Source organism: Lutjanus erythropterus, chromosome 6, assembly GCF_056507025.1.
Source record: "Lutjanus erythropterus isolate fLutEry1 chromosome 6, fLutEry1.hap2, whole genome shotgun sequence".
Lineage (NCBI taxonomy): Eukaryota > Metazoa > Chordata > Actinopteri > Lutjaniformes > Lutjanidae > Lutjanus > Lutjanus erythropterus.
Genome location: NC_139322.1, coordinates 43,024,656 through 43,041,334, shown reverse-complemented (window position 1 = coordinate 43,041,334; position 16,679 = coordinate 43,024,656). Strand labels below are relative to the sequence as shown.

Sequence of the window (16,679 nt, the reverse complement as noted above, 5' to 3'; positions counted from 1 at the left end):
CCCTAGGAGGTTGGCCAGTTATTTAATGTTGTTGTTGTTTTTTTCTTTTCTTTTTTTAAAAAAGCTGATTAGTCCTAAAATATTATTAAAAATATCCTTATCTTCAGAAGGGTTAGGGAAAGAAATGCTGAATGGGAGATGCATCATGACTTCAGCCCAAGCCCAATGTAAGCTCATGAAATATGTGATAAATACAGCCTGACCCGTCCCAGTATGGGTGTTACATATTGCACTGGTCATATAAGTGTAACTGTCTACCAATATGTAGAAAACTTCATAAGAACTTAATTAACACTTAATAAACACTTTAATGTTCATAATATGCATTTTATTTAGCATCTGATCTTGTAAATTTCCTGTTTATTGTACATAGACAAGATGGTTTCATGCTTCCCTGGTGAAACTTGAAAAACTTGACCACTTGACATTTCAATCACCTGTGATTTTTCCTTTTTCCAGGTCACACTGTAGGCACTTAAAAATTGAGGAGGAATATTACCACACTGTCCATGAAACAAACATTACATTTACAGTAAACATTTACATCAGTTTTGCTTGTTGCGGTTAACAGACGAATGATGTTCAGTGAATCCTTTGGAGATTTTAACAAGACTAAATGATAGAATTAGTATATAATAATAATATTACAATAGTATATAATAATATTAAAATACAAGTTCAGATTAATGACATCAACCATAGCAAGACATCCCATAACACCATATGCACACTGACCCAACAGTCGAAAACTCCCAAGTTTTGCATCTGTCCTTGATATCTTATGAAGTAAAGTATGGTCTGCCAGCTATCCTCGTTACCCTGTAAGTGTTGAGTCCTGGGGAATCAAACCCTGGTGACACACCTTTCTTATTGAAGGGATAAAAGTTGAAGAGCTGTCTGTCCTGTGTCTCCAGAGAGACTGACGCACTGTTTACCTTCAGCTTGCAAGGATATGGGCTCTCAAACACCACCCTGAACACCCTGTCCTGCAGATAATCCAGTCGAATAGTTTTGTACTTGGATGGCACAGTTGTGTCCACCTGTGGTCCAAACTGCTGCATCACCAGCACCCTGTCTGAGTCTACCTTAATCTCATAGAAAGTCATATTCCTGTAAGTGAAGAAACCCACATATGGAGCTGGGTTGGGCGGTGGTCTGAGGGTTTGTGGAGTGTCCCTGAAGGCACTTTCCACTGCAGGGATGAGATAGCTGTAGGCCTGGCGCACCAGGTCCTGGTCCACAGGCCGAACCCCTGCCATCAGGACCACCATACCCAGCTTGAGCCGTGGCACCAGGGAGAGGGTGGCTGCATAACCATCCAAGTCTCCATCCTTCCTCACTACATCATAGCCAAACTGCTCATTGATCTCCCACGGTGTGCCGGTGGAGTTGGCGAAGTAGCTGCTGTGGCATCTGAAGATGGGGGTCAGCATGGTGTTTAGGGTGTCCTTGCGGAGCAGATTCCCATTGTAACTGCCTAGAAGAGCCATCATGAGTTTGGCCATGTCAGCTGCTGTGGAATACATCTGGCCTGCAGGTCGGTACCAGCTCAGGTTGTAGAGGGGAGCTGGCTGGCCATTGCTGTACACACCCACAGCCATCTGCTTCTGAATGGCTGAAGTTATGTTGAAACCAGTGTCATCCATGCTGAGTTGTTCCAGAATGTTGTCAGACACCCAGCTCTCAAAGTCTGTGCCAGCCACCTTTTGGGCCAAGATGTTAGCAAATAAGGAAAAAGCAACATTGCTGTAGTGGCATCTGAAGGAAAAGAAACACAAATGTTCACTCTGGATAAAAAATAGCAAAAGTGCTATAAATAGACATCCTCCCACTCTTTCCTTTCAGAACATAGAGATGCACTGATTGTCTAAAATCATCACTGTCAAAAATAGAGCAATACTAGAGGTCTTACTTGGTGCCTGGATCTGCAATGAGGACATCATCCTGTAACAAATTAAGGGCTGCCTCTGTGTCTCCACTCCAAAGGAGATTAGTTGACCTTAATCTTCTGGGTAACCCTGTCAAAACATTAAGAAAAACCTCAGTGAGTAAACCTGGTGAATAAATCTGTTTGGCTGTTCATGAATTCATGAATGCACTGGCGGCTTTAAAGAAGGCACTGTGCTGTGCTGTTATCATACATGAAAACATTTCAGAGATAATTTGTAAGAATTTAACCCGCCACTTCATGCACCTCTTAGCATGACAGTTTCTCTGTTAATATGTAAACAGAACACGCTATCCCTTCATTTGCTCACTTTTCAAACAAACAGGAAGACTTGACCTCAATAAACAGAGTGATAAACAGCTTAAGCAAGTAGCTAGGTTAAACAACATTTCAAAAGTTGCTGCTCCAGGGATGCATCCCAAAGAGCACTCACTTGAAAGCTCAGTGGATAAGCTATGAATGCAACGTGGTGCAATGAGTTTCTGACAGTATTTGAATGGCACTGATGTGACTGACTTACTGGACAGGGTTTTTGTTCCACTGGTCTGAATTTAAATGTGCTGTCTTAATATCCCTTTACAAAAATGGGTATGGTAAATCCACATTAACTAATTAATTTATTAACCCAGGGACAACTTAGTCCTTTTTCACACACACATTTTTAACCCAGGGCTAAGATAAGGCCAGAGCTATGTGATTCACACTGCCCTTCTTCTAGCCCTGCATGAAAAGTAGGTTGGTACAGCAACTGATTTTAACATTTTAGAATTTCCCATGAATACTCTTCTGGCCTTTTAGTCCCATTTCACATTGGCAGATTTTAACCCTGGGTTTGGTCTATTCTCAGGGGATAACTGCACAAACTCGGGGCTAAATCTGCTCCAGAGCAGGACCAGCTAGCCCCAGGCTAAAGTCGGGGTTAGTCCACTTTGGAATATACCAGGATTGTGCCAGTGTGAAAGCTAGCCTAGGGCTAACAGCTCCATTATCCTGGGGCTAAGTGTAATGTGAAAGCCCTGTTGAGACTTTTTAGACACCCTAGCTGTGGCTCTAGGGGTGTAGTGTTGGTCAATCCATTGGTTAATCAATTAATTTGGCCCCAAATCATCTCAGACTTTCATGATCCAAAAAGGAAATATCCTCTGATTTGAGAGGAGGAAATATCCTCTGATTTTTCCTTTTTTGGTTCAGAGTGAAATGTCTCAACTACTCTTGATTGGATTGCCTTGAAATTTAGTTCAGACATTCATGTTTCCTTCAGGGTGAATTAAAATAACTTCAGTGATCCTCTTACTTTTCACCTACTGCCCTCATCAGGTCAACATTTCAACTTGTCCAGCACTGTGGCTGCAATGTTAGCAAGTGTTAGCACGTAACCTCTTCAATAAATCTGTGTTGTGGTTTGAGTCTTTGTGCAGACTTCTACTCTCAGCAGGGCCTCCCCCTCAGTTAATCCCTTCTTTTCACAAAGCACAGAGCTGATTAGCTCCAGCTCAGTATAATTATAGCTCCTCTCTGTGTTCATGTGAGTCCAGGTTAGCTAAGGTGCTGTTGTGGGTGGTGGAGATGTGTCCTGAAAAAAGAATCACACAGTGTCCAGTATAAGAGTCTAGACCTACTTTTAAACCAGAGTGATTCCTCACAAACTGCTGTTGAGCTAATTGACTGCGATGTAACAAGACAGAAAGTGGAACCAACCATTACACAACATAACAGCTCTGTTATAATCATTTATCACACTTTTCTTTGTTTAGTTCTGTCAGTTTTTCCTCAAGTTTCAATGTCAAATGAAATATCCATGAATACACTCTTAATTGGTTAAATTCATACCCTTTCTGCAAAGTTGTGTTGTTGCAGTGTTTAGTTTTTTGTCCATATGTCCTGCATATAATGTATATTTAAGTATAAGGAAAAGTACAGACTTGAAAATGTACTCATAAAAATACAAGTAACCCCCCCCCCCAAAAAAAAAATAAATAAAAAACTTAATTACAGTAACTTGAGTATTAGTAATTAGTTACTCCCACTCCTGTGTGGCCATCCAAGCTCATCTCTACACAGATATCTGCATATGAATGCAGGTATGAATAAAAATCTAAATTGTCATCACACAATACAAGATGAGTTCTGACATTGCATTTTGTTCAGTGCCTCTCATCTCTTTTATTCTCCACATGAACTGACAGACAAATCTGCCAAGCTCATGTGACCTCTTTCATTCAGATAGCATTCTACCAGCCTTGGATCCAGTTGGGCCAACTGTTTATTTAATATTGGGCAGGTTCTGTACGATGACTGATACAGGATGTTAATCTTGATAAAGATACTTAACTGCTCTGGGTTGCATGTTAGGATGTACCTTGGTGTTCTACCAAGGTCTCTGAGGTATACCTTAACAAAGGAACTTTTTTTCCCAGGCTGTCCTTTAGCTGTAAGCTGTCTTTCACTGTGTGGACACATGGATTGATCACTTGTAAAGGCTCATAAATGATGTTTTAACATAACAAGAGTTGCCATAATCAATTTTACTCAATCTAATATTTCAACAGAGGAAGCTATGACTACTAAAGATCATCTGCATCATCTATTGAAGAGTCCAGACAAGACCTAGTTCCAATAAATGTAGCTTATAACCTTCAAAATATAAAATGAATCAAGACATATGACAGTCTGAGACTTGTTGAAAGGTCAGGATAAATGATAGAGCTCAATGGGTGAATGATTTTGTTCTCATACAAACAAAAGGTCTAATACAAATTTGTTGTCATCACACAAAAGGCACCTGTAGCAGCATTTCCACGTGTAATTGCAGTGTGTTTGTATGTGTACATGCGCACACATGCACATGCATGCATGCCTATGTGGTCTCTGTCAGCACTGTGGTCCTCTGCTGGAAGTGTTCAGCACTCAAGGTCAGTCTGGGGTTCAGGCTACTATAGCCTAACCAGACAGTCAGAAAAGCCATATCCTCAGTTTGCTCCATTACATTAAAAAAAAAATCACAAATTGGATTAGTGTTATAAATAGATTCTATATTTTTTATGCTACCATCATGTTAACAATAGACAGATTAAATGACAACATTCCCATGATGTGTTCTGCACAGGAACATTAATTAATTTTCATGAAGATAATTTTAAACTAATGATGTAATTTGTTGGAGTAGCCTAGATGTGAACTATACTGCAACTGTCCATTTGAAAAGCATGCTGGCTTAATAAAGCTAAAACTGTGACAGGATGAATGGAATGCATCATTAGGGGACAGCTTACCAGTGGTTCAGACCACCCTTCTGAAAGGTAAACCTCCAGAGGGTATACCTGCGCTAAGGAGAATCTGGGAAACAATCTGTAAGCTTAAAGGAGACCGTAAGGTACAGCTTATGATGCACATAGTGCTAAGGACGCTCTGGGAAACAGGGCCCTGATTGGTTGTAAGTCTGTTCAGTTGTATCCAGTTTCCAGTCTCAGTTGTATCCTGCTCAACACATCAGGCTCTTGAAACTCAGATCAAACTGTAAAACTAGACAGTGTTGATCAAATATGGATCATGGTGATGATACTGCTCTGCCTATGTTTCACAGATTATTTTTTTTCCAGAATTAGGTGGATGTCCAATCAATGGAAAAATCACCATAAATTGTCTTAGCAAGGTGTCATGGTTAGAATTTCTGAGTTATTTCCTGTTTTATTTTGTACGTTTATTTTTGTCATTTGCCCGCCTCTTTTGATCACCATTTGTTTTACCTGTGTCTGATTAGTTTGTGTCTATTTAGTCTTCATGCTGTTCTTTTATATTTATCCCCAGTGCTCAGACTTGTCTATCACTTTTGTATTTTTGATTTTGTCTTTTAGACTTTGTGGTTTTGACCTGTCAGCCTATTGAACATACTCTTTTTTTGATATCTCTAAACATGTACTAGTCTGCTCTGTTTGCATTTTGGCTTCATCACCTTGTTTAGTGTGAAACATAGGTATGCCTGTTTTGCCACCACGTGCCATCAGAACAGCTTCAGTGCACCTTGGCATTGACTCTGTCCTCTATTCCAAAACATATTCCCACATTTGGTGTTTTGATGATGGTGATTGCGGGCGCTATTTAAAATGATCCAAAACCTCCAATTAGGGATAGTTAGGATGAGATCTGGGGTCTGTGCCACCAGAGCATCTGATTCACATCTTTTTCACTCAACAAGCTATTCAGTGACCCCTCATGCATTGTGGATGTTGGACCTGTCGTCTTGGAGGAGACCACTCCCATCAGTGTAGATCATAGGATAGAGGTGATTTGTACTGATTTGACCATTCCATCTAAGGGGACAAAGGACCCAAACCATGCTAGCAAAAGCATGATAGCCACTGAATCCCCTCATTGTAGGGGTCAAGCATTCTGGTTTTGGAGTTGGAATTTGTCACTTGTCTGTATTTTTGTGTACTGTTTAGCTGTAATACAAGGATGGCTGTGACACCATTTTGAGATCCAACTGTGTCCAGAGGCATTTTGCTCTGCACATATTGATAATGCCTCTTGGAAATCAAAAATGAACTGAACGGTCCCAGTCTGGCAATGCCAGGCTATAGCTAACCATGATACCATCTTGAGTATATAATCCCGCCTGCTAAGCTCTGAACCTGAACCTATTTTAATGACTGGACAAGTCAGATGTGATGGCAGGGATTCAGAGTTCTGGGAGCAGGCTACACTTTGATGTTTGTTCCTGTGCTGAAGATGAATCAAAGATGGCCATGATGTCATTAAAACAGATTGTGGGGTTACCAGAGAGCTGGCTTGCCATCCTGCGCAGGGTCAGTCCAGGAGAGCGGATTGATGAGGATACTTGCCCCCCACTTTTCCCCAGTGGGTTCTTGATGGTGAAGTTGTCCACATACTTCTCCAGGGGGTCATCCAGAGAGTCCAGCAGGCCATCCTCCCACAGTTTGTAAAGCATCAGTGTGGGGAAGATCTTAGAGAGGCTTGCAATTCTGCAATCACAGTGCTTATAGTGAATGCAATACATTCTGCTTGATTAAATAAATGTATGCTGGTTTAATAATATATAGCATCCCCACTGCTGAACAGATCAGACTTAAGCACTTCATTTAGTGAGTGGTTCAGTCCCATTGATCACAGCTCCTATATGTAGTTTACCTAATACACATGAGGTCTAATCCTAACCCCTACCCCTAATTCTGACTAAAGGCTCAGATCAAATGTACTGTAATATCCAACAGAAGAATCAGGCTGCAGTGCATGTGTGCTAATGATTATTATATTATGGTCTGGCTGAGCAGCTTTTAGGGCTCATAATATTAATAACTAAGTATTTGGCATGTAGACAAATCACCACTTCCCTTTTTACATATCTATGTCATATTTTATTTTAATCTGCCACACACCTGTTCCACACTCTATAAATCTCACCTGTACACTGTGTACTCATTGGGTGCAGACGAGGAGGGGTCGCTTATGTTCTTCTTGCCAAAGTTTCCATTCCACAGAACAGAGTCATTTAAAACCACAATGGCAGATATGGCTGGCAACTTGGTTGTGTGAATGCTTGATCTCAGGAGTATATCTATCTGTGAAGAGAAACTTCAGTCAGACTCAATATAGCTATACAAAGAATATCTACACTTTAATATGAATTAGAAAAAAATTGAAAGATATTTACCTTTTCTAAGGCTACCCTCAGTGATGTGATGGGATGTTTGAGGGGCACAGGCTCAGGGAAGTGAGGGCACATCTCTTCTGCTGTCATTTTTTTTATAACCACCTCTGTGGAAAAGAGGAACACAGGCAGTCTCATCATATCTGAAACAGTCAGACACAACTTGAATGAATCTGCCAAAACACCAGAAATTAACAAGCTGCCATTGCTGAGGTGGTGTCTCCCTACAGTATCAGTTTGAATGAATGCAAGCCAAGATAAGAACTTTACAACTGTCTACTTTTACACTTACTTTTTATGTAATGATACTTTTCAGTCAAATTTCAACTTTATAAAAACAAACCTTTACTTGATGAAGAGAGCTGCTGTCTGAGAGCAGAGAGTCTACAGAGATTCACTGAGTGTACAGAGGACCACCATGTGTTAGAGGATCAAAAATATTAATAGGAAGGAACTTTGTTCCTGAAAACCTTGAATGCCTGGTTGAAAATATGAATTCATATATATTTATATATATATATTACACAGTACTTTATCACTTAAATGTGAGGGAGGTGGTCTGGCTGTTGTCACAACCAATGTCTAACTACTGTGTAAAATTTTAAAACATTAATATCACCATCCTAAAAGGAACCTTCATCAGTTACTGAGGGCCGCTGTTTAATGTCATCAATCTAGTTATCTATGTTGTTACTGTCAGCAGGCAACAGCAGACACGGTGTCGAGAAGGGAACCCCAGACCCACAAAATCTCATGAGAGTGAACATTTTGACAAATACTGGGAAAATCTTGCAAATTTGGGGTTCCCCTCTAGACACAACCAGCAGACACCGAAGCAGTGGCTGGATTTGTCTGTGTGTCATGCAAGGTTATACACTCTAACTTTACAAGCAGAGATGCACATTAAGACTGGTTTTACTGTGGTTAACCTTTTGAATTTGATGTAGCATGGCACCTCAGATCCAGTGTATTCAACCCAAACATTTTAAGATTTTGACCTTTAGGGAATTTGTCTGTCTGTTCTGAATCCTACATTTAGATTAGAAGATCAATATGCATCCGACACAATGGCAGACTAGTTCCAGGACCTGTTAGCTTAGCTTATCGCAAAGACTGGAAGAGGAGGAAATTGCTAGCCTAGCTGAGTCAATATGACAAAACATAACTTCCAACAAGTCCACTTCTCTCTATCATGTGTGTTTAAAGGGACAATTCACCCCCAAAATCAAAAATACATATTTTTTTCCCCTGACCTGTAGTGCCATTTATCCATCTAGATGTTTTTGGTGTGAGTTGCAGAGTTTTGGAGATATCGTCTGTAGAAATGTCTGCCTTTTCTCCTGTGTAAGGGGACCTAATGGCTTGTAGAGCTCAAAGTGCCAAAAAAATATGCTTGAAAAATTCAAAACCAGTGTGTCTTTCTAAAAATCATGACTCAGTTACTCAAGACAATCTGCAGACCTTGTTTTTAGCAGTTTCCTTTATGAACTACTGCCTTTTTGCTGTAGAAAGAATAGAAAGAAAGTAGTTCCTACATGCCACTGCTCACAACAAGGTGTGTGGATTTTCCAGAGTAACAGGTTATCATTTTTGGAAAGAGACATAGTTTTTTTTTATTTTCTCCATTATATCAGAGAGAAGGCAGACATCTTTATGACTAATATCTCCAAAACTCTACAACTCGTACAAAAAATCTACATGGATAAATAGCACTACAGACTAGAGGAAAAATATGTATTTTTGATTTTGGGGAGAATTGCTCCTTTAAACACATGTTTTAAAAAATGAAAAGAAAAGACTGTTGAAGGAGTTAATATTGAACATATTTCTGGTCCAACGACTGGCTCTGTCATCATGGAATTTGGCAAGTTTGAACCGTCTTGTATCAAATCTCTGGCTAAAATAGCTACACTTGATATTTTTTTCGGTACCACAGCAAAAAGAAAACAAATTTCTGGTCCTTTTTTTTTTTAAATATTAAGATCCTGCATACAGTGCTAGTATAGAAAAAACACTGAACACTCTGGTTTTGCTGCAAGCCAAATTTCAAACAGAACACAGGTTAGAAAGAGCACTTCATTTTTTTTATAAGATTGTTACTTTCACAACTATACTACCATAATTAATGGATACTGCATCATTTTACATAATTTTCATCAACATCATTTTGACAAGTAGTATGCAGGCATTTTATGATTTATTCTGTTGTTCTTTTATGTTTGGAAATTGGTCACCATTCACTTCCATTGTTTGGGAGATTCTGCAGTGTTGTTTCCTGTGAAACTCCAGCAGTGTTTTTGGACTAAAAAAAAAAGTGAGATAAAATTCCTGTCCATTTGGATAACAGTTTATTTATTTAATTATCTAATACATTCTTGCATTAAGACAGTATTCTACAGATTAATATACTGAATTAAATACAGGTATTACAATTATTATGCTAAAAACCAAAGCAATAGTGATAGTGGTAGCAGACAGTGGGTTTTGTTATAACAAGAATCCACCATATAAAGCCATAAAACAATCGTGTTGTTCAGCTCTTTTTCCCAGGGCTATGAGGTTATAAATCTTTATGATGTGACTCACTGATTCCTCCAGGCACAGTGTTTGACACAGTCATACAATCCAGCCTGAACATTGAGCTGTCCCTGAGACAAATTCACATTCATGTCACATACAAAGCATGAGCATTCTATCCAGAAACATCCACCTTCCCTCCTCCTCCCATCTCTCAGCAGGAGTTAAAGACTGCTTTAACGTGGCTGCTAATCCTGCTGCTACTATTTCCATCTTTGTGTAATCCTGCTGTTGCTCCTGCAGACGAGCAATTACACCAAAGAGGCTAAGGAAAGACAAAAGTAGTTCCAGGTCAGAAAAACGTAACCTGTGTCTTAAAAAAGTCTGTGTGTGGGTGTTCTGAGGGTTTAACTCTATGTTGGCTCCACCGTGGTGGTAATTGCAGGCCACCCCCTCACTAATGTCCTATACAGACTCAATACACAATATATAAGTCTTAAGTCTGTATTTATAACCAAGTGTGTGATAATGAAGCAGAAAAAAAAACACTGCGTTTCAAGTTGTATGGAGTAATGTTAGGTTTTCTAAACTGCACAACATTTGAATTGTGGACCATTTGCAGCAGCACCACACATGGGCAAAGAAGGTCTTAGCATAAACAAACAGGTATTCAATGGCAATATAAAAACATAAAAACACCACATTTTTCTGTATTCATATATGTGAATTAATGTTTTGCTATTTGAATGATAAACAGTGGACATGGCAAGCTTTTAAAAGACATTTTAGAGACAAATATTCCAAATAGCCCCTCCAAATCTTGCTGTTGAGGCATTCAGGGGGTCTAATGTGTCACTAAAGGGACACCATGTGTTTCTCACTGTGACTGACTCAGTCAATTTTACCTGTTTTCAGCTTTGGCATCCTATACTGCCATATGAAGCAGCAGGTCATGACCACGGACAGCAGAAGGAAGACAACCATGCCCAGCATGGTCCATTTCACCTTCATCTTGCTTACTGCCTGGTATGGGCAGAAGACAGTCTAGAAAAAAACCCAGATATTAATCTTAAGGCATGTTTTGATAACATTTGTCTTTTTATGTTGACATGTAAAATGATTGGTTTGGCAGAAGAAGAAAAAACCTGATGACGTCACAAACAGCATCTGCAGGACAAATCTTACCATCTTACCTAAAGAGCAAAAACAGGTGTCAGATGTCTCTCATGATCTCTGCATTATTCTTCTTCAGATCGCAAAAAATCCAGTTTCATTTCCTGCGAGGTCCACAGGATAGACACCAGAAGGACTGCATGAAGTCAGCACCACTGCTCCTGAGCATTCACTGGACACAAAACCACCACCTAGATGTACTTAATCCTGGCTATGATCCCTGGCTCCAGAGGGAAGGCTCATTCTATTCCCACTCCAACATGACATCATAATCTGCTGGGAGATTCAGCTGCAGAGCCAAATGTAAGGAGCGCTGAATTGCAACCTGCTAAGCACTCATCCTCTGCAATCAAATCATCTCACATTCTGTGGGGTTAATTCCATGCACGCATCACTTATCCATTGGTGGATGCTCTTCATCACCATATTACAAGCGAGGGTTAAGTATCATGTGGAAATGAATGAAGGTATACCAGAAATGAACAATAAGAGCAGCATGAAGAGAAGAACTAAACATATTTTTGGTTAAATCTTACAGCTCCCTTAACAGAAAAGTGCCATGTAGACCCATCATGCCACTGCAGGGGAACAGTTTCTCATAAGCTGGAGAATAGTTCATGTGTATAATCAAGGGTGGAAGTAACTAATTACGAGTGCTCAAATTTTTGTAACTAAGTTGTTTTTTTGTTTTTTGTTTTGTGTGTGTGTGTGTGGGGGGGGGGGGGGTACTTGTACTTTTATGAGTAGATTTTTAAGTCTGTACTTTAACTCGTACTTAAGTATGCATTACAAGATGTAATCTACTTGGTTACTTTTAAAATCATAGTTGAGTACTGACTACAATTTAAGTAATATCCAAACCTTTCATCTGCATTTTAGTAGCCAATTTGATGATCTGATCGCAAGCAGGTCAATGAAAGCAAAGGCATCCAACTGAAAAACCAAACAAAATGGAGGTTATGATTAATAATAATAATTATGATTAATCATTAATCAATTAATTGCCATTAAGAATTTAGACAATTAAAAATGTATTCATGGATATTTAATCAATAGTCATGGCTGTAATTGCACCTTACTTGACATTGTTTTGACTGGCGGAGCCATTTGTTGAGTTAGTTAAAATGGGGAGAAAATGACACACACACACACACACACACACACACACACACACACACACACACACACACACAGACACACACACACAAACACAAAGAACTGAAAATGAGGAAATAAACATGTTTTGTATCTTAAACATTAGCAGTTATTAGCATTTTCAACTATTGGTTGAGGATAATGCACAAAATTTGCAACTCTAGTTTGGAGAGGTGACAGTGACATTAACAGTTAAAAGTAATTAATAAAGCAAGTAAGTAGAGTGATTTTTGCAATGAATACATTGTACTTTTACTGAAGTATATTTCTAACACCATTAATTTTACTTGTAACTGAGTAATACTTTAGCAATGTAACAGTACTTGTACTTGTACTTTCAGTACTCGTTCAACCACTGTGTAGAATTATTGCCAGAGAACTTCAGCAGTAAGAGTCCTGCATCTGCACCACATTTCTAAGCCACTTTAAGATCTGTTTTAAGCTCATGCAATGTTTCTGTGATCCATAATTTCAAAACTGAAGGTCTGCTTGCTTGCTTTTTCTGAAGATTTCATCCAGAGGCTTTCAACTTTCAATGGCCTTCTTCACGCAAGCAAGTAAAACTTGAATAGAACTCTGGTGTCATTATGAGCATTTTTCCATTAAAAATTTTTTTTGGTAATACTTTGCAATAAAGTTAATAATAGTTAACTCATGTGTGTAGTAATCATTTCCTAATGGTATTCATTAGTTCATAGAGATGCTATTAACATTATCTAACATCATAATAAACATTAACTAACCGTTAATTAGCACTATAATAAGCATTAACTAACACTGACAAATGTCTCTTGTTAATATTTATTTAAGGTTACATGTTAATCAGGGTAATTTTAGTATATGGTAAACAGAAATGTTAATTAACATGTATATCATTAAATTCACAGCTATACTATTTAATTAAGAGAAATTGTTTTTGTGGATGTTTATTTAAGGGTAATAATTAATCCTCCAATGTATGACTTATTGTTGGAAAAGGTCAGTGGACACAATCCATGCAAAAGTCTGCTTATTCTTTTATGTTAGATTAACCTATAATTTTAATTTTATTTGTGCATGTTAATATTACTTAACCATACATAACCATGTATTTGTGAGCTTTACTGTAAAGTTTAAATCATGTATCCCATAAGTAAGACTTCATAAATGCATAAGGATACTGATTAAGCATTACTTGGCCATAATTAACCATTAGTAAATGATAACTAGACACATTAGTTAACTATGAATTAACTGTTGTTAATGCTTATTACTGCATTAACAAATGTTCATTAATGGACCCTTACTGTAAAGTGTTACCTATGTTTTTCACTGACTGTTGTAAGACATTGCTTGAACATTCACATTTAAACCAGCATTTCACTTACCAGTGAATTATGACTTTGAAGAAATGCCCTCATGCTAACTTTGTCTCTTTCAACATACAAGTTATTGATGTCATTAAACAAATTTGTGTTTTGTGACATGTTGATGTTGTAACCACTTGTTGAAAAGAGGGTGAGGACAGGTCTTAGTTGATGGAATATCAACCCGTTTTCAGCTACATATCAATTGGATTTCCGGTTCACTGGGAACTAAGTACGACATTTCACTCAGGCATGTGGTTGTATATGTTGGGGGGGAAGGTAACTCCCATCTCTGTTGAAAGATGGTCTCTTGCATCAGATCTGAATGTCTTGATCTTTCTGCACTTATCTTGGACTCTCCTGGTTGATTACCTTTAACCTCTTCCCAGTAGATGCCAATCACTCTTGCAATCTTTGGCAGATCTTGGATTCAGATACAACCTACATTCTACAGTCCAAGGTTCTTGCTGTTTCACTGTAGTGTGATGATGTCACACACCACCCACGGTGGCAAAGTCATGACTTGGCCTACTCTGCCTCTGATTGGCTTACAATGATATTCTTACCCTAACCCTAACCATTGTCACTCTTCATGCCCAAACCAATGAAGGCAACAAATATAAGCCAACTAGAGTCAGAGGAGGGTGTGTCATGACTTCGCTCTCCTGAGAAAAAAAAATAAAAAATCCTGTGGCGGGTCTACCAGCAGAGCCCTTAAGGTGCTGAATGTTTTGTGGTAAGTGCTGACTGGAGTCGCAGCAACTTCCAACTTACGTTGACATTCAACATAAAATGAAGAGTGCAGTGAAGAGCACATTATGACTACTTAAGGACTTAAAACTCAAAGTTCCAAATCTTAAACTCTGAGTTTCAAGTCTGAAAGAAGTCATAATACACTCTGTCTTAGGACTTGAGTACAAAAACTTGAAACTTACTTGTACTTACTTGCAAGTATGTTGATGTAAGGGGATTGCTCAGGTGGTCCCTGTCTATTTGATAGGGCTTGTCCTGGTCTTAGATACTGTAAAGCAACAATAAATGTGTGCTCTGAGTTTGTCACACCAGAGACTCAACACAGTGTTACATTACACTGACTTGGAAATGACCTGAAACATAGATGCCCTGTCTAGGAACTTTATTGGACATGTCCCGACCTATTTGAGCCACCAGAGCCAGAGAACGGTGGCATGTTTTTTCCTCAGTGTCAAGTTGTTGGAGCTGAAGTGAGCTGAAGTGAACTGCTGGACTGATTTGGACTGAGAGAGTTGCTAAAGGTACATTGGAGGGGGAGGCAGTGTTGTTCATGTGTCGGTTTCATGGGGCTTATACAGTGTTGGGGGACCATGGCTTCAACATGTCAGAGAGCTATGTTTCAAGTCCACCCAAAAAATCCTGAATACAGAAATTGTGAACTCCACAATTCAGTTCCTACATATGTCTGAGTCTTTTCACATGTTTTCAGCAACTATTTTCTAATGTGTAATCTAACATGTTCAGAAGAAAAACTCCCCTTTTCCTTTACACAGTCCTAAAGTTCGGGCAGGATTCTTATCCTGCACTCAGCCCTAGAGTGCCTCCACCTCTTCCTATGTGTAGATGTAGTGAGAGGTGGGCAGAGTTTAGATGAAGCTGCTGGTCTGAGTGAGTGTTCTTCCTCTTCCTGTCAACCTTTACCTTTATATTTTTCAGCTGTTGTCACTTGGTGCCCCCAAATGATATATTTGCGTGCAGTTACCTACAGTAACACACAGTTGTGTGTGTGTGTGTGTGTGTGTGTCATTTTCTTTCTACAGTCAGTCCACTAGAGGGAACTGTAGACTAATGAATGTTGTTTAAATCATGCAGCTTGTCTAGTTGTAAGACCATTCAACCTTAGTGTCTTCACTTATTGACTAAATCCATGCTCATCAACAGGCCTTATAAAACCATGTTTCATTTCCTCACCTCATACATATAACAAGCATAAGCCCATATATCAACATTGACCTTTATTTCTTGAATATTGGATCCAAAAAATGTTTGATACTTTTGGATCAGTTGTTTAATTTATTCACTTTTATATCAGTATATGTGTAACAATGCCACAACCAAAAAAGAACTGTAATATTACCGATGAGGAAGTGGACGAAATAAAGAGAGCATTGGAGTTTATGTCAGGAGAAATTACAACTGTTTCGAAGCAGTAGAAGATGATAATGGAGTTATTGGGGGAAGTAAAGGAGTTGAAGAGACAAAACGCTGAGAAAGATAAGAGGATGGCTTTTCTGGAAGCTCACGTGGAAGACCTGGAGCAGTACACCTGAATGAATGACATTATCGTCTGTGAGCTGGAGACCAGACCCTGGTCGTACGCCCAGATGGCAGCAGCGGACAGTGGAGAGCCCACCAAGCCTGACCTGGACTCCCTGGAACAACAGGTGATTGCCTTCTTCCACAACAAAGGCATATCAGTGGAAAACAGTATTGAGGCATGCCATCCTCTCACTTGCAAAAATAAAAGCGAAAAAATAGCCATAAGAATTTGCTTTGAAAACAGAAAACACAAATAGTCAATACTCAAGGGAGAAAGCTGAAAGGAACCAACATGTACAGAAAAGAAAAATGCAGACCTCGCCAGACAGACTCGGATCCTGAGGAAGCAGAACAGAATACAGTCAACATGGACACTCAACTGTAAGGTATTCATAAAGCTGAATGGTTCACTAGAAACAGCAAAAGTACTTGTGATAAAGGGTATCCAAGAATTGGACTAATATCAGTAACCATTGATGACATGGAGATAACTTTTGGGACACCAGCATATGAGCTTGCAAACAACACATGAGCACTTTTGACATTCCAGGAGACTTGGCAGACACAATACATCTTCACT

At 39.1% G+C, this 16,679-nt stretch overlaps 1 protein-coding gene across 1 annotated transcript; it reads right to left on the bottom strand.

Annotated features, from left to right (window-relative positions):
* Window positions 1-306: 306 nt before the first annotated feature.
* Window positions 307-11,522, bottom strand: LOC146326245 (beta-lactamase-like protein 1). The gene is made up of 7 exons (XM_084720090.1): window positions 11,327-11,522; window positions 11,039-11,177; window positions 7,620-7,723; window positions 7,370-7,527; window positions 6,725-6,930; window positions 1,913-2,018; window positions 307-1,758 (listed from the first exon to the last, which is right to left on the bottom strand). Exons 2-7 carry the CDS (start codon window positions 11,142-11,144, stop codon window positions 780-782), a joined length of 1,659 nt encoding a protein of 552 aa, XP_084576216.1. The 5' UTR covers window positions 11,145-11,177; window positions 11,327-11,522; the 3' UTR covers window positions 307-779.
* Between the last annotated feature and the right edge of the window lie 5,157 nt (window positions 11,523-16,679).

What these genes read in the sequence shown, in the direction of transcription:
- LOC146326245 (XM_084720090.1), bottom strand. Translation starts at nt 11,144, where the DNA reads ATGAAGGTGAAATGGACCATGCTGGGCATGGTTGTCTTCCTTCTGCTG. An exon ending in GATGCCAAAGCTGAAAACAG is followed by an intron (nt 7,724 to 11,038) that starts GTAAAATTGACT and finishes TCTTTTCCACAG; the next exon opens with AGGTGGTTATAAAAAAAATG. An exon ending in TGAGGGTAGCCTTAGAAAAG is followed by an intron (nt 7,528 to 7,619) that starts GTAAATATCTTT and finishes TTCTCTTCACAG; the next exon opens with ATAGATATACTCCTGAGATC.